Source organism: Mustela erminea, chromosome 18, assembly GCF_009829155.1.
Source record: "Mustela erminea isolate mMusErm1 chromosome 18, mMusErm1.Pri, whole genome shotgun sequence".
NCBI lineage: Eukaryota > Metazoa > Chordata > Mammalia > Carnivora > Mustelidae > Mustela > Mustela erminea.
This window is the reverse complement of record NC_045631.1, coordinates 58,675,793-58,693,408: the sequence shown is the minus strand read 5'-3', so window position 1 is coordinate 58,693,408 and position 17,616 is coordinate 58,675,793. Positions and strand designations below refer to the sequence as shown.

The window sequence follows — 17,616 nt, the reverse complement described above, 5'->3', positions numbered from 1 at the left end:
CGGAAAGGTCACTTCAAGGAAGGGTCCTGGATAACCGTGCATCTGGCCTCTGCTGGGAAAACGGGCAGCCCACCCCCCGTGGACATCACTGGCTTGACATGCCGCAGGCACCGCTTCTTGGTGACGTGGTCTTCTCTGAGCCCAAGCCCCTGTCTGACCCTGTTTGTCTCACAAGTGAAATCATGCAGGCAGAGACCGGGGGACTGGAGCACCAGCCCCCATTTGAAGTGAGAGCCCGAATTGCGTGGCACGTGGCCAGCTGCCTTTTGGGCGGCGCGGGAGCCGTTGGTGACAGCTGGATACAATCAAGTTCCATTACAAACACATTTTAAGTGCCATTCACACGGAAGAAATTGCAAGCTTTAGCAAAATAAAATCTGGGGGTTTTCAAAGCAAGACAATGCCCCAATCTTGGCCTGCGTGAGCGATCTGGTTTGTGGTCTCCTCCGTGCGTGACGCACCCTTTCTCCCCCGGCGCACTGCCGCCCCCAAGAGCAGACCCGGGGAGCCGGGCAAGGCTCCGAGGCCAGCCGCCGGGCCCTCTGCCTTGTGTCGGTCGAGGACGCTGGCTCCAGTGCCTGCCTGTATCAGCACAGTTCTGCCTGCTCACCTGGGTTGGCTTTTTAAGATTTCAGTCACCCGTTGTAAGAGAGAGAGAGAACAAGAGAGCACAAGAAGCAGGGGAGCAGCAGGCAGAGAGAGGAGGAAGCAGGCCCCCTGCTGAGCAGAGAGCCCGATGGGGGGCTGGATCCCAGGACCCCTGAGATCATGACCTGAGCCGAAGGCAGATGTTTAATGACTGAGCCACCTAGGTGCCCCTAAAATTTTTACCTTAAAAATTAATTTAGGAGCATCTGGGTGACTCAGTTAAGTGTCCGACTCCGTGTTGGCTCAGGTCATGATGTCAGAGTCCTGCGAGAGCGTCCGAGCTCAGCGGGGAGTCTCTCTCCTCCTCCCTCCCCCCACCCTGCTCTCTCTCAAATAAGTAAATCTTTAAAAATAAATAAATAAGATACATATATATTTGGTATATGGCATATTATTTTAAAGCTCTGTATTTCCCAGGGCCAGAGTTTTACATGCCGGTGCCCAAGCCTCTCCCCGAGATTGCCGTTTCATTCATATTAGTCCTAAAGAACTTGCCATGCTCCCTCTGAAGGCTTGAGGACAGAATCCTCCCTTGCCTCTTCTAGCTCTCAGCGGGGGCTCCCCGGGGGCCCTTGGCTTGTGGCCGCAACCCTCCAAGCTCTCCAACACCTTCCCACCACCTTGTCCTCTGCATGTGTCTGTGTCTTCGTTTCTGACAAAGCCATCCATCGTTGGATTTGGGCCACGCTAGTGACTTCATTTTAACTGGATCACATCTGTAAAGAACCGATTTCCAAATCAGATCACACAAGGTGCTGGGGATTAGGGTTTTGGGGGACACGATCCAACCCCTAGCAGTATGGAAGGGTTTGTCCCTCCCAGTCCTGTTTCTCTGGCGGTCAGCTCTCCCCCAGCGGCAGGTACGGGCACCCTCTGAGTGCCCAGGTGCGAGGGTGGACGCCCCGTGAGGGCCGGGCTCTCCCAGCACCCTCTTCGTTACTGTGCCCCCAGCACCTCGAACGGTGCTTGGTACCACGCAGGCTCCCCGACAAATATTTGTTGAATGGTGGAACATGCGAGTGCCCGTGTCTGTTACGAGTGCACATATTTTTATTACAAATGGAAATATACACTGCAGTCCTACCGTGCTTTGTTCACTTCGTACAGCTTGCGAATCCTCTTGTGTTGGTAAATACGGAAATCAGGCTCCGGAAATCAGCCTCCGTCTCTTTAAAGCCTGTGAATGTCCCTTTGTAATGAAAACATTGTAGCACAGTAACCTGCCCCCTGTTGAACACACACTGTTTGTGAAGAAGTTTGAAACACCACAGTATAAGCACAAGAAAAAAAAACTTCCTAATAATTGTAATTTTTGAGATCATTATGTAAGGAGGGATTGGTAAGAGAGAAGAACCAGCTTTAAAAAGTTGTCAGCAGCGGGGGGCCTAGGTGGCTCAGAGGGCTAAGCCTCTGCCTTCGGCTCAGGTCATGATCCCAGGGTCCTGGGATCGAGTCCCGCATCGGGCTCTCTGCTCAGCAGGGGGCCTGCTTCTTCCTCTCTCTCTGCCTGTCTCTCTGCCTGCTTGTGATCTCTGTCTGTCAAATAAATAAATAAAATCTTAAAAAAAAAAAAAAGTTGTCAGCGGACCAAGCCGCTGAGGACTGGCCACAGGGAAGCGGCAGAAGTCCAAGGTTTTCTGGAGAAACCGACGTGGGGAGGACGTCTGGGTTGAGCCGGCGGACCGGAGGGAGGCCCAGCTGGTGCAGGAGGGCCGTTGCTCCTGGCTCTGCCCGGAGGCAGGCAGGGAGAGGACTCGGGTAGCCAGCAAAGCTGGATCCCGTGATTCGACCCTGCACGGTGAGCCTCAGTTTCCAAATCTGTGTCACAGGGATGGCATCTAAGCCGTCCCTCTGTGTCACCGATGTCATCTAATAGAGCGTCTTTGACCGTGACTCCAGGTCAGAAATCCTGTTACATCCTTGCGCGTGTAACAAAACAAAAGCTGTCCTGTTCCATGGGAGAGAGCGCTGGTTTTTAAAACATTGTACTCTGCCTTCATCAAACAAGGATTGGTTTCTCAGGCACTGGGAGTTGGGACCCGTAGTAGATCCAGGTTAAGGCAAAGGAACTTGTGAACAGTCGAGTACTGTGCTAATCGCAGTGATTAGCTTTCACCGCAGGACCCCTCACTATCCCAAGGTGCTAGGTTTGGAAGTTCAGACAACACAGTTTTGGTGTTGATAGAACCAACCTGTCATCCCAATGGCTTTGCTTCCCGAGGTTTTGTCACTGATAAAGAGTTCAGGTGGCAGGGGACACCTCTACCATGCTGTTAGGAGAAGGCCAGCTGGAGTGCCTTGAGTCCCCTGGTGACTCTGGCCTAACAGCCGGGAGGGGGCAGGTGGCAGGGAGATTACGTGCTCCACTAGGGCGAAGGGAGATCACTCGGTCAAAGCCAGTGGACTCTAAGAGCATCGAAGTCCAGGCCAGCCCAAAGGAAGTGTAGCCAGATCACTGAACACATTCACACACACACACACACACACAGGACGTGGGCACACTGGGGCCAGAACAGGACTCCCTGCTGTCACGTCCCCTGTGAAACTAGACCATTTGGCAAAATCAGGGAAGCCAAACCTCACAAATCCACCAGAATTGAACTTGGAAAAAGATAACATAACCTCTAAGGGAAGCATCTCATTTCTGCAGTTATTTGAAAGAAAGGCGCGTGGGGGGTGTGCCTAAGGCAATAGGGACCATCTTCTTAGATTTTAGGGAGACAACAAGGTTCTCCACCGAAGGCTGGGTTGGTCAGTTTGTGAAATTAGAGACGGATGTTTGTGAATGAGCAGTTTTCTTAGAAGAGTGGGCCAGAGCTGAACCCCCAACAGGATGCAAAGATCAGGGCTCCTTGGGCTGATATGTCGAAATCCATCCCATCCAACAGAAATTCCCGTCAGCCGTGTAGAAGTTGAGCGGAAGACCGGGACCAATCTAGCAACTTCAGAGATCACTTCTGGGCGGAAGCCTGGATTTCACCGGCAGAGGCTGCATTCTGTGGGCAGGAAAAGGTCAGGAGGGTTGAGCTCTTGGCCCGGGTCAGGAGGCTAATCAGAAGCACATCTGAAATAAAAGCACGGAGTTTCCTCATGGAAATTACTTTTCTTTGTTGCCTAGAACAATCGAGAAGTCCTGGGAGGCCTATCCTAGGGTTGGCCAATAATGAAACAGGGGGCCAAGAGGGGTCACACCTCCCCCTGGTGGAGATACTTCAGGACAGGTCCTGTCGGCTTCCAGACTTTGCCAAGGCCTGGGCTGAGCTCTCCCCCAGCAGCCCCAGGGCCAGCACAATGGAATCGGAGTGTGGTGGTCTGCTCCACCAGGAGGGGCTTGGACCATCCTGTGAGATGAGTGATCCTGAAGTCCCTTTCATCTGAGGTTCTGGTAATTTTTTTTATGAAAAATTTTAAAAGATTTTATTTATTTATTTGAGAGAGCATGAGCAGGGAGCCTGACATTGGACTCCATCCCAGGACTCCGCTATCATGACCTAAAGGGAAGGCAGATGCTTTACAGACTGAGCCCCAAACCAGGAAAGAGCTTGTGCATCTGGGAGTCGCTAGAACAGTGACATTTTTCTTTCTTTCTCCAAATCAACAACAACAAAAATACATTAATGTGTTTTAAAACAACCAGAAGTCACAGAAAAACCACGACAAAGTGAATACAGAATGAAAAGTAGGTCTCAACCTCCCTTTCTCCCAGTTGATTCCCATTTTTTGTGTCTCCTTCCTGGGAAAAGTGGTTTTGCACACAGCAACACATGTACGCAGCGTTTGTATCCATCAGTGAATGTCTTAAAGTGGACACGTGTGAGGCAGTGCATTGGGGATTAGGAGACACTGAACTGTCTGTTGCAGTTGTGTGCTATCATTGTGGGCAAGCCGGTGCTCTCAGGAAGGAACACTTCCAGCAGGGAGGTCAGCCAGACAGGGCTGGACTGGGGACAGAAGGGCCCACAGGAAGGGCTCTTCACCTTCACCTCCCTTTGCGGACGGATCTCAAGCTGCAGAGTCAGTGGATCAACACGGAGTTCCTGAGGTCGTGCTCTGTGTCTGGCTGGGGAGTCACAGTCCTTGGAAGGGGAGCTTGTGGGTTCTGGGGCTCTCATTCTGCCGCACTGGGCTTTTCCTTTTTGTGACAGAGAAAACAGCCTCCAAATTTCTTAGGGTCTCACTTGATTCCTTGTTTGTTCTTTTTTTTTTTTTTTTTTTTTTTTTTTTTGCTGTCTTTGGAGCAATTCCTTTAAAAGGTCAGGTAGGAACACATTTCAGTGGGTGGGGTTTAGAGTGGTGATGTTGGGAGAGTTGGGAGACCTCCCTCCCCTGAGAGGGCCCTGCGGGGTCCTGTCTCAGCTCCACCTGCGCCCCGGCCCCTGCACCCCCTTGGGCTTGCGGGACAGGCTCTCCCGCAGGGGACTTTCCAGTTGGTTCTGGTGTCCCCTCACGGGCTGACGCAAGCGGATGCTCTTTAAGGAGGACAGCCCGGGAGAGCAGAGGCCTCCAGCCTCCAGGAGCAGAGCCGCTGCCCGAGCTCGGCAAAGGGCCGCTCACTTCACCAGGGGCAGAGGGACTGGCAAGCCTGCTGCAGCCAAAGGAAAAATGCCCAGAACAGTCTAGAGACGTGTGCATTCAGACAGGGTGACTCAGGGTCACGAAAATCCTGAAATGAGGGGAGTTGAGGCGGCTCCCTTTGAAACGTGATCCAGGAAAATTCGGGGACTCGTGAAGGGATGTCGGAAAGCAGGGAAGGCTCGCAGCGCAGGAGTAAATGAATTCAAACGCTCTGCGGCCTCTGGCCAAGGACAGCGCCCTCCCGGGCGAGCTGGGGCCGGCCCGACCTTCGAGGCTGACGTCAGCGGGACCACCCTGCCCTTCAGCAGCCGGACGCGACCTTGGGCCCGTGGGCAGCCTCCCGCCGGGTGTGGGCAGGACCGCCCGCGCCGCCCTGGCGGAACCCGAAACGGGCGGGGCCCGCGGGAGCGAGAGGGGCGGGGCCTCGGCCCCTCAGGGGGCGGGGCCCGGCGGGCGCACGTGCGCAGGCGCGGCCTGGAGTTGGCGGCGTGCCCGGAGGTGCGCGCGCGTGGGCGGCGGGCGGGGCCTCGGGCTCCGGGGGCGGGTCCAGCGCGGACGCGCGTGCGCAGGCGCGGGCCTCCGGTTGGCGGCGTGCCGAGAGGTGCGCGCGCGTGGGCGGCAGGCGGGGCCTCAGGTCCGGTGGGCGGGGCCCGGGCGGCCGCGCGTGCGCAGGCGCGTGCGGGCGGCGGCCGCGTGCCGGGGCGCGCGCGGACGGCGGGCGGGGCGCCCCGAGGGTGGCGAGGGGCCGGCAGCGGCGGCGGCGGCGGCGGCGGCGGCGCGGGCCGGGGGCGGGGCTCCGAGCCGGGCCGAGGCGCGTGGGGCCGGCGCGGCGGGGCTCGAGAGGCGAGCGGCGGGGCCCGGCGCGCAGTGCGGTGCCGGCACCATGGAGGAGGACGACAGCTACGGTCAGTGCGGCCCGCGGCGCGGCGGAGCGGGCGCCCCTCCCGCGCTTCCTGCCGTGTCCGTCCCGGCGCCTGAGGCGGCTCCGGCGGCTGGCGCTTCGCGGGGCCGGGGTGCGGGACGCGAGCCCGGGGCGGCCGGCCGGGGCCGGGGCGGGGGCGGCGGGGAGACCGGGGCTCCGGACGGGGCGGGGGCCCGGGGGTCGCGCGGTGCCGCCCGAGCGCCCCGAGGCCCCGTCCGCGGCCCCCTGGTTTCGGGCCTCGGCGGGGTCCGCAAGTTGTGTCGGGGTCCGCGTCTTTGTTCGCGAGCGGGGGGCACGCACGGCGGGCGGCCCCGGAGCGCACGGGCTTCCCCGCGGCGGCCGAGCGGCGGGGACCGGGGCGCTGTCGGGCGGGCGCTGTCGGGCGGGCGCTGCCCCGCAGCCGGCCGCCGTCTCCCCGCAGCCGGCCGCCGTCTCCCCGCAGCCGGCCGCCGTCTCCCCGCCGTCTCCCCGCCGTCTCCCCGCCGTCTCCCCGCCGTCTCCCCGCCGTCTCCCCGGCGAGCGGCTCCGGTACCCCCGGCCGCGCGCGGGGTCCCCACGTTTGCTCCTCACGCCGCACGGCGTCCCCCTTGACAGTTCCCGAATCCCCCTGCTGCTGACCTTATCCCCCGGACCGGTGGCCGGCTCGGGACGGCAGGCGTGCCGGGGGTCCTGCGAGATGCTTTTGGCGAATTTACCAACAATTTCGTGAGGGTTTGGGGAGGGCAGCTCGGACGGGGTGAGCTGCCGTGGGCTGTAGCGGCGGGGATGCCCCGCGGAGTCCAGCGGGCTCGCGTGGCTGCGGGGACCGCTCCCGGCGTGTTCGCTGGGGCAGGTCTTACTTCTGCTTGGGCGCAGGGAAGTCATTGTGGAGCTGCGGAGGGGGAAGAGGCGGCTTTGTGACCTGCAGCCTGACCCGGAGCGGGGTCCGGGGGAGCGCGCCGCTGCCCCCGAGCCCCACGGGCAGCCTGAAGTGAGAGCGCCCCAGGGACGGTGGCCGTCAGATGTCCCCTAGTCACCTTCCAAGTAAAAGCCTTCGTGCTGTCCTTTTGTGATTGCGAAAAAACCCCACCTCCGGGCTGGTCCCAGGGGGTTTTCGTCCGCTCGGTTCCTCTCTCTCTGCACAGGAGAGGCCTCTCGGGGCTGTGCCCGCGCTGTTTTGTCTGCCTCCTCTTGCCATTTAATCTGTCGGACCCCACGGTCCTGCCAGGCTTTCTTCTTGCCCTCTGCTGGCGTTTGTACCCACCGGGCGAGGCAGGAAGCTCTTGGTCTGTTCGCTTTTGATACAGTGGCTGCTTTGCCAACAGGCATGACACGAATTTGTACTTGGAGGGGGTGAATGGAAGCCGGTGCTTTCGGTCCTAAGGCAGCTGTAATAGATTAGCACGAACAGAGCAGTGGCTCAGAACAGCATGTAAATATATGATCCTGTAGTTTTGGGGGTCAGAAGTCCAAATGTGGTCTCACTGGGCTCAAGGTGTTTGCAGGGCTGTGTTCCTTTTTGGGGGCTTCTAGGGAAGGATCTATTTCCTTGCCCTCTTCAAGTTCTGGAGGCCACCTTCACTCTGTGGCCGGGCCACCTTCCATCGTCAGAGCTTTGTAATGACACTGGAGCCACCAGGGTGATCCAGCATAGCACCTTGGCTCTGCAGGGCTAATCCTGCTTTTGCCACATAGGGTATCAGTCGTGGGTTCTGGAGATTAGGTGATGGTCGTCTCTGGAGGCCGATAGTCTGCTGACCACACACTAAAGATGAGAAAGAGGTTTATTCTTCCTCCTTATATAGTTAAGAATGTCATCTTCTGTGTATTCTGGAGGAACCAAGAGGGCTCCCCACTCATAGCGTCCCCCACACAAAAAGTACCTAATACCTTAAGTTGGTCATACAAAGAATAAGATTCTCAGTTCTTCAGGGTTTCCCTTCGTTTCCCTTGTAGGTTTTGCAGTAGATCTGCGTCCAGGGCTAAGACGGCCATGCACATAGCACTGTGCGGTGCACTGTGCAAGCACAGGGAATGCCTGCCCAGTCGCTCCCTCAGAAGCTAGAACCTCTGTCGTTCCGTGAGGTAGCCTAGGGGAGATGACTGATTTCCCAGCTGCCATTTTGGCCTAAAGGACTTTCGGAACAGAACGCTCATATAATATGCCAAAGAAAGAGAACGAGTTTTGAAGTTTTCCTGTTCCATTACAGAGAGTCAGAAACCACCAGAGCAGTCTTTCTGGACTGCAGAGTCTGGTGTTCTGTCCATCCAGCGGCTGCACCACTGAATTCGGAAGCTCTTCCTCCCGTGACACTCCTATAATACCGAATCGTTTACCAGAGGTTCTTAACTCCCTCCCGAGGCAGGTACAGCGTGCTTCGTGCTGCCCGTGTGCTGTGACACACCAGACTGCCAAGACCTGGGGGGCGGGGTGCATGGGGACAGTTAAACGCAAGTCCTTTTCAAGCCTAGTTTTCTGTGAAAGATGTGGAATTAGTGATGTTCTAGAAGCTTAATTGACATTTGAAGAAAGATGTCCCTATTGCTTGTGGCTGGTGGAACTTGTCCCCGCAGTTTCTTTTTAAACACTGTGAAATAATTGGGACTTTTTTTTTTTTAAAGACTCCTGTAATCTTCTTAGGTCATGGTTCTTCCTGGACTTCACAGTTCTCTTTGCAGAAGGAAGAGGTATTTTTGCTTTCGTAGGGTACCCTGCCCGAGTAAAGACTCTGACCACTCCCCTCCGTGACTTCTGAACTTGAGCAGACATTTTTATCCCGCAGACTGCCTCTGGGGCCCTTGGGAGGTTTGTTTGGGGAAGTTTTTTTTTTTTTTTTTTTTTTAAAGATTTTATTTATTTGACACAGATCACAAGTAGGCCGGGGGGAGTGGGGGAAGCAGGCTCCCTGCTGAGCAGGGAGTCCCATGCAGGGCTCAATCCCAGGACCCTGAGACCATGACCTGAGCCGAAGGCAGAAGCTTAACTCACTGAGCCACCCAGGCACCCCAGTTTGGGGAAGTTTTTGTGAATGTGCATACTCGGAGGGTCCTTAGGTCACTTCTCTAAAGGTTCTGGCCCCGGGAACCGCTGGCGTCGTGCACCTCTCCGAGGACAGGCTGTGAGGCAGAGATGGGCAGGGCCATCGGCTGTGACCTGGAAGTCTCAATGGTGATGATTCTGCCTCACAAGTCCGACAAGATCAGCACATCTCTGAGCGTAGGTTCTTAAGGTCTTTGAACCTCCAGTGCCGTTTATGGCTTTACTTCTTGAACACAGTTTCTGCTCCGCTGGCGTTTTACGAGCTTCAGACTTACCCCTAGTCTGGACATGAGGGAGAACCGGCCTTTCAGAAGTGAGCTGCTCTGCGAGGGCGCGGAGATGTGGCTCTTAGCCAGGGCAAGGCTTCCGCCCTCCGAAGATGAAAGGAGGTGCGGGCAGCGGCGGGCACGGTGGCTGCTGCGGGCCCGTGAGTGGGAGCCCGCCGCCTGCAGGCGAGCTGGGCTCTCCATCGCCTCCAGAACCCGCATGGGGCCTGGTACCCGACAGCAGCTTCTCAGCAGCTCCTGAGGGAATAATAGGCTGAACCAGGTTCCGTGTGGCAGAAGTTAATGTTCAGTGATTGAGCTTTTGTCTTCAGCTCTCCATCCCAAACAGAAACCAGAACACTCTTCTGTACGTGTTTGCCCGAATGCCAAACCGATTTTCTGTGTTCTTCAACGATACCGACGTCTTTCATTGTTGTCGAATTCAGTTACGCTCCTGGTGATTTGCTGTTACGGAAAAGAATACCATTATGAAGTCAGGGTTTTCTTAGAAAATCTGGAACATAAGGTTACCATAATTACTCATCCTGTGGTCTTTAAGGTAGAGTTCCAGGGGTGATATTAACATGTCAGTGGGGTAAACATTTTTAGAATTCTTGGTGCGTGGTGCCAATTTGCTTTCCAAAAGGGCAGTACCCGTGTTCCTCGCTCCTAGCCATGTATGGGTTTACACGCTTGAGTGTCACTGTGGATATGCCGTGGTGAGGATTTGCATTTGAAAGCTTTTTTTTTTCTTTAACCCAACCTTATGGTTATAAAACGGCACCTCATTAAATGCACTGGTTGCCAGCTAGGTTGAAAAAAATTTATTTTGCATATTTGTGTATTATGACCTGCCTGTTGGTGTGGGATGTTGGTTTCTTTATTTACTTGACTGAGATTAACTTTTTTTTTTTTTTTTAATGGCCTTGAACAAATCAAGTGACTGTTTTTCTCACTCTGATGTTTTCAGCATGGGAGACATACATACTCAGTGTGACTGGGGTTGGGGTGAGATTTTGACCAATTGCGGTGGTCCTCTGTTTACCTCTCCTTAATTTTCCTCTTAACGATGGATGATCTTTAGCCTGTATTTTGTCTTCTGGGCAAGTGCAAATGTTTCCTTTAGAGGAGAAATTGTGAGTTAGGTAGCTCTTACTGGTCTCGGTTATACTGATCGGCGGGTCAGTCTGTGGGATCATAAGGCTCGTACCTGCCCGTCTCGAAATGCCGCACTTAGCAATCAGAAACAGTCTTTCTAAATAGATGATTTCGTATGTGTTTCATGCATTGAAGATCAGGTAGTTCTACAGAAAGACCTGGAAGGAGCGTGCCTTCTGGTTTCAAGGTTGAGAGCTCACATATAGGTCACTCCGCCAGGGAGGAGGCGAGTGTGTGTGTGTGTGTGTGTGTGTGTGTGTGTGCGCGCGCGCGCACGCCTCTGGACAGTGAGGCGTAGGTTGGAGCTTCAGCTTGGAGTCCCCCGCCCCCTGCAGAGGCCTGTCCGCCCCTTTCCTGCTCACCGTCCCACATGAAAGGCTTGGACAGTAGGCTCCTGAAGACGAGCACGTTGCCTGAACCTGTCCGTTGGCTTTGTTGCCACACTGCTTCTTGATTGTCTAATTATTGTTGCTTAGTTTCAGTTGCAATAATAGAGGCATGGAGGAGGTGGAAAATTATTTAGAATGTTCAAGAAGTGAGTCCCACATCCTCTGAAACTGCTGGTAATGTTGTTTTGCTTCTCTTTCCGCATTGACTGAAGAAACGCAAGATGGGTTGTAGGGGGTTTTTGTGAGTCTTCGTTTTCCAGGATGGTGTCCGTGACAGCGTGTCTCTGTGTTTGTGGCGGGGAGGCGGTTATGAGCTGCTTTCTGTGCCGCCAGGCTCCTGTAAGGGTCAGGGTGTGACCTTCCTTATCGGAGTCTTTTCCTGTTTTTCACTTTTTTTTTTCCTTTTTTGAATCTTCAAGGTTTCTATTTCAGATGAGTGCTTTTCTCTGGTGTTGCACTCCATATTGTAATTATTACGTTGGGTATGAATGATGGTGTTGGTGAGATGCTATTAAAAACTCGCTCCTCCTCAGTAGCGCCGTTGTGGGCCTGCTGTCGGCCGGTGGTGTGTCCGGCACACCCCAGAACGTCCCCCGTCACTCTGCAGCACGCGGCCCCTCTTGTCGGGGATGCTTTGCGCCTGGAAGACAGATGTGGCGGCAGGCTGGGGGGGCGAGGGTCAGAGTGGTTGTGGCAGGTGTGTGCGTGAAAACCCTGGGTGGGCAGGGGGCGCAGTCCCCCCTGGAGTTGGGGTGGGACTGATCGGACAGAGGACGTTTCCCAGACCTGGAGTTTGGAAGCTGAGTTGGTGCTAACTCGGTGAATGTGGCAGAGCGGTGCAGTTCAGAGAGAGCCAGCCAGGGCCAGCGGGGAGGGGGGCCTGGCTCCCCCGGGGAGCTGCCTGGCTCTCTGTACCTGGAGACTGGGAGGCCAGAGACAGGGTCTAGAGAGGAGGCCAGAGTCCTGGAGGGCTTCTCTGTGTTTCCAGACACCGGTCTCTGAGCCATGAGGAGCCTGGGGGATTGAACTGGGGTATTTCACGATGATTATTTTACATTTTAGAAAGATCCCACTGCCTGGTATGCTTCCTGCGGGCAGTGGGGAGACCCCTAGGGAGCTGTCGCAGCCGTCCCGGTGGGCTGGAGCGGACGGTAACTCCAAGACAAGTCAAGGGAAAGCATGGGACTGGTTACCAGGGTTTAGGGAGACACAGCACGTGGGAGATGAGCACGGCTCCAGGTGGTGCCAGGGTGCTGTCGCAGACGACGCAGATGACGCAGATCACTGCCTGGGGAGCGTCTCCAGTCAAACGCAGGTGCTTGACTCTGGACACACTGAGTGGAGCGCGAGGGCTTTTAGAGACCGTCCCCTGAGGGAGGTCTGTTTAGATAGTCGGCTTTGTCCCTGGAACCCAAGAACTCAGCAGCACACGAGCGGGAGTGGAGCCCAGGGAAGTGGGGGGATCTCGTGCTGACCCAGAAGAGGGCCAGGGGTGTCGTCCTGGGCACGGCGTCTTGCCCCCCTGTTGGAGGGCTGGGTGGAGCCAGGTCTGCAGAGGAGGCCTCGCAGCCGGGGCCCTTTCAGATGAGCGGACCCTGGGCGGGCAGAGGGTGGCAGCTGGAGGGTGATGTGGGTTGGAGAGACTTGCTTTAATCTGGCGATGCTGTATGTCCTCACAGAGTCTCGTGGTTTTGTTTTTAAGTAGCGCTACCCCCCGTGTGGGGCTTGCACTCACGACCCCACAATCAAGAGCCACGCGTTCCACCAACTGAGCTGGCCAGGCCGCCTATAGACTTTTTTCAATAAACATTTTGAAAACTCTTTTGAGCCAGTCTTGAATTACATACAGACCGATTCACGGCGCGCTGCGAAGCTCGGGCAGGACGGGGCTCATGTTCGTCCGTCTGTGGGGCCGCTCGAGCCAGCTGCTGCGGACACGTGCGCGTGTCCCCTGTTCGCTTCGGTTCCTTGAGGCTGCGTGCTGCCCCGGACCCAGCTTCCAGCAGCCCTGGTGGCCGCAACGAAGAGGGTGTTTGGAGGTCGAGCTGCCGTTCTGCATGTTCAACCCCCTGGGCGTTCCCCTTGACCTTCGTCACCATCTCAAGCCCTGCCTGTGCGGAGGTGCTCCCCTGCCTGTGTGGAGGCGCTCCCCTGCCTGTGCGGAGGCGCTGTCCTGCCTGTGCGGAGGTGCTCTCCTGCCTCTCCGGCCAGTCCTCCCTCCACACTTCCCTTTCCTCTCTTTCTCGTTAGGGAACTTTTATTACCATTACCTCTCGCCGTGTTACCCAGGCTTGAAGAAACAGCCGATTCCGTTCTCTGCCTTTTGCTCTCTGTTTCCCGGTGGCCCCGGCAGCCCTCTGCTGGCTCAGCCCCTTTTCATCATCTTCTTGGTGTAGGGGTGTTTGCGGGATGGTGAAGTGTGCGCCTGCTTTCAGGAAGCTCGTGGTGTGGGGAGTTGACGTGTCGGAGAGCTCCGAGAACCTGCGACAGGTGCTCGGACAGATGTGAGCGGACACCCTGGCAGCCTGCGGCGATCCAGCTTTCACTCTGCTTTTGGGTGCGAGCTGCTTTGGCGGACACACCTGGCCCCGGGGTCGGATGCGACAGGAGGGTTCCCGCACGCAGCGGCATCCGCGGCGCTCGCCCCTCTACGGGCGAGGGTCGCTTCTGCTGGGCCACCCGCTGCTCCTTATGCCTGTTGTCTCCGATCCCTTCACTTTTCTGTACCCTGTCCGCTGTTCAGACGCTTTCTAAACTTTCTGTCTTTTCTCCCAGAATTCGGGCACAGAGTTCCGTGTCCTGGTAGTTCAGAGATTTCGTGGTTAAGACCTGTGCTGGGGTTATGAAGTGGATTGAGATTGAAAGAGCCCTTGTTAGTTTTAGGGTGGAAGTCGAAGGAGTTGGTGGACCGCACGGGAGAGGCCGTCCCCCCCCCCCCCCCATCTGTCGGACGGTGCTGGCTTCGAGGCCAGCGTTCCATCCCAGGGCCTCTGGGGAACCAGGCCTGGTGGGGTGGCGATGGGAGTGTCCCAGCCTGATCTCTCGGGACCCCCTGGGGCCAAAGCGTGTGTGGCACCCGGGCAGGGGGCCTCTCTTGAGAAAGCCGGTAAGCAGGGCAGGGTTAACCTTGGTCATCGCGCCCTTTGTGGGCCTGCACTGGAGCTGGCCTCAGCCCCTCGCAGGGACCCTGTCCTGCCACTTCCTTGCCTTTTTGCCCTTTGTGGTGACACATAACAGGCTACTGGAAAGCCAAGTTCGGCAGTGACATGGGAGAGGATTGCTGAAGAACAGAGTTTCTTCTGGGGAACGGCACAGTATCTCCCAGCATCTGCTAGCCGACACTCTGAGACTGCGGCCTCGGCTCCCGTCAGAGGAGAGGCTCGTGTTTGCACTGGGCCTCATCCGGGGTCACTGAGGATGCTGACTCAGGACTTCAGCCCTGCAGCTTCTGAACACACCGGAGGCCCAGATTCCTGCCCTCCGTGCGTGGGAACGCCGCTGCTTGCTGTGTCCGAAGGAGTTCCGAAAGCCAGGTTTCGCCCAGCGGCTCCGCGGGCCAGCTGTGGAAGCTCCTGCGAGAGGATCCCAGGATCCCAGGCGGCTTGGGGCACGCCTCCTCCTTTCCACTGGGGCCCCCCACTCTCCTGTCAGGGCCATGCGCGACGGTGATGGAGTTGGTGCACAGCTGCACCGTGTCCTGGGGGCATCTCCTCGGAGCTGAGCCTCTGCGTCTCGGGTGGCCTGGCCAGGCGCGCCTCCTCCCCAGGCGGACCTCCTCCCTTCCCTGCGGGACTGTCCTGATGTGAAGGGAGGGGCTCCTTCACTCTTCCGCAACTCGACAGAGACCTTAGTGATTTCCCTCTGTGTCCAGACAAAGCATGGAGGAAATGAAATTCTGAAAAGATTCTTAGGATTATAATTGGAAGATTATTTCCTGGATTTATAATAACCCAACGGAAATAGGGTTTCCACCCTAGACTTTGTGATCTCACTCTAGAAAACACCCCCTCCGGCTCTGTCCGTGCTGTGCAGGGGAGGCTCCTCCGAGTCTGCTGACCTCAGAGAGCCCCCCTTCTCCCCCCGCCCTGAGATCCGAACCCTCACACATCTACCCGCCTTCTGCACAGCCCATTCCCCCCGGGGGCATCCGGCACCGGCCCCGTCTGGGCCCTTTCTCTGGCTGTTCCCGGGGCTCAGGGGGCCTTCCGCCCCGACATCCTCATGGTCGCTGCCCTTGCCCACCGGCCTTGGCTCCAGTCCCCGCTCCCCCAGGGAGACTTGCCCAGTTGCCGCGCTCATGAGACCACCTGCGCGCCCCCCCAGGCTCCTCCCCACCCGTAGCACGCGTCGCCTCCTGCCACTTACGTTTGCTGTGCGCCTGGGCTCCTCCAGCTTTGTGATCGCCACGACCCAGAGGCCCAGCGCCAGGCCGGTTGTAGGCTCCGTAGGAGTTTGTTGAAGGACTTGCTCCCTCTCCGCGTCCGTGTTTGAGGGGAGACGAAGGCCATTGAAGTCGCTCCTGTCTGCTCCCGTCTCCCTTTTACCTCACGCGTTCTTTGGTGGTTCTGGGCTTTTTAAATTTTTTTTTATTTTTTAAAATTTTTAAAAAAGATTTTATTTATTTATTTGGAAGGCAGAGATCACAAGTAGGCAGAGAGGCAGGCAGAGAGAGGAGGAAGCAGGCCTCCCACTAAACAGAGAGCCCCACAAGGGGGTTTGACCTGAGCGCGGGATCACGACCTGAGCCGAAGGCAGAGGCTTTAACCCACTGAGCCACCCAGGTCCCCCTGGTTGTTCTGGGCTTTATCTGGGGGCTCGGTTCCTCTGCCACTGGTCATGGCAGTAACCAGGTGGGACGCCCCTCACTGCTGACCTGCTGGGGGGGTTATGTGGACGCTTCCCGAGCGTTCAGAGGTTCCAGTACAAATCTTAGAAAAGGAATATTTAGATGAAATATAGGATTATTCTATTTTGGAAAGATGCATGTGGCAGAGAAATTCTTTAGGAGGGGCTGATCTGTTCCACGGTGAGGTGTTTTGTGGTGTGAGCTCACTCTTTTCCGGGAAGTGTTAAGGTATTTGACAGATGTTTGAGACCTGGGTTGTTGATTTTCTTTTTTAATGATTAACAGGTCGGAAAAGCAGCTGGACGGTGCGGTAGGAAGCGGCTGGGACTTGAGATATGCCCTCGGCACCGTTGAGAGATGGCGGGAGTGGCTGCACCCTGTTCTCCTCCTGTGCCTGCTCTAGTGGCTTTAAACGATACAAATTTCTTACGTTGTTTTCCAGGGTTGCAAGTCTGGAATGGGTCTCATTGGGGTGAAACCAAGGTGTCAGCAAAGGCAGATCTCTCTGGAGTCTCCTGGAGAGATTTCCTTGCCCTTTCCACCTTCCGGAGGCCACCTGCATCCTGTGGCTCCCGGCCCCTTCCTCCCATGGTCAGTTACTGCGGCAGTTACTGCGAAACTCGGTCTCAGGTCTCATCGCTCTGACCCTGAGTCTCCTGCCTCCTCCTCCTCCTCTTCTCCCTCCTCCTCCTCCTCCTCCTCCTCCTCCTCTTCCTCCTCCTCCTCCTCCTCCTCCTCCTCCTCCTCCTCCACTTCTTCCTCCTCTTCCTTCTCTTCCACTTCCTCCTCCTCCCCCTCCTCCCTGTGAGACACTGGTGATCCCATGGGGCCCGCCAGATGACCCAGGAAAATCTCCCCACCTCCGGGCAGCTGAGTAGACTTTCATCACATCTGCCTCAGTTCCCCTTTGCCGCGTGATTGAGCAGATCCCCTCGTTCCCGGGACTAGGATGTGGACATCTTTGGGGCCGTTGTTCTGCCAGCCACATCCACCCTAGTGCTCTTGTCCCTGGGATGCTTCTCGTAAGGGCAGGCAGTTCCTTCCTGGGGAAATGTTCACGTGGTCCTGGTACAGACGTTGTCTAGTCTCGGTGAGCATTTCTGGTTTTCGAAGAGGATTCCTGATTCAAGGGTAGAGGAGACTGTGTGCAGAGCAGCAGCCGGCTTTGACCCGTCCATCCTGTTTCTGCTCCTCAGCAGTCCTGTTTGTCGTCAGATGACAAATCAGAACAAAGCACGTCTTCAGTCGGAAGGCCGTGTTGCGGCAGCCAGTTCTTAGGAATGTTTCTGCACTTTCTTGGAGAGTAAGGAGAATTTGTTTTCTCGGTTCCAGGTAATGGAAACATCCCTGAACAATGGTGCTCGTTAGGAAAAAGGAGTTCGTTATTCTTGACGGCCATGTTGGCATAACACGATGTGGGGGTTATTTTCCCAGACAGCTGCCTTTTCCTCGAGTCGCCGACGGACATCTCCTCGTGTGGGGGAGGCAGGCGAGGTGCCCTTCCTCCCCCTCGCATCATGGCCAGGACTCACTTGGTTTAATTTCCACCCCCAGTAGACTGCAGGGATACAAAATTGAATTTTTGGCTAAATATTACTGTTCTTACTTAAGCTCCCATTTTCTTAAACACATAAATGTATTTATAGCGTTCTACAGAGGAGTTTAAACTTCTGCTTTAAAAAATTATAAAGATAACACATCTTTATATTAAAAACTGGATTGCTAGAGAAAAGTACATAATTAGAGCTCACTTTTGACTTTTATTTATTTATTTGACAGAGAGATCACAAGTA

General features: G+C 56.1%; 1 protein-coding gene and 1 long non-coding RNA gene across 2 annotated transcripts in view; one reads left to right on the top strand and one right to left on the bottom strand.

The window, feature by feature from the left end:
• Positions 1-1,036: 1,036 nt before the first annotated feature.
• On the bottom strand, positions 1,037-7,419 carry LOC116578068. Its single transcript, XR_004280724.1, has 3 exons — positions 6,764-7,419; positions 1,733-1,825; positions 1,037-1,364 (listed from the first exon to the last, which is right to left on the bottom strand). It is a non-coding gene; the product is annotated as an uncharacterized LOC116578068 (long non-coding RNA).
• CYTH1 (cytohesin 1) overlaps positions 6,006-17,616 on the top strand; it is a 78,778-nt gene continuing 67,167 nt past the window's right edge. Inside the window, exon 1 of the mRNA XM_032321961.1 lies at positions 6,006-6,128. Coding sequence (XP_032177852.1) covers positions 6,107-6,128 — 22 coding nt within the window. The 5' untranslated portion in view covers positions 6,006-6,106. The remainder of the gene's footprint in view (positions 6,129-17,616) is intronic.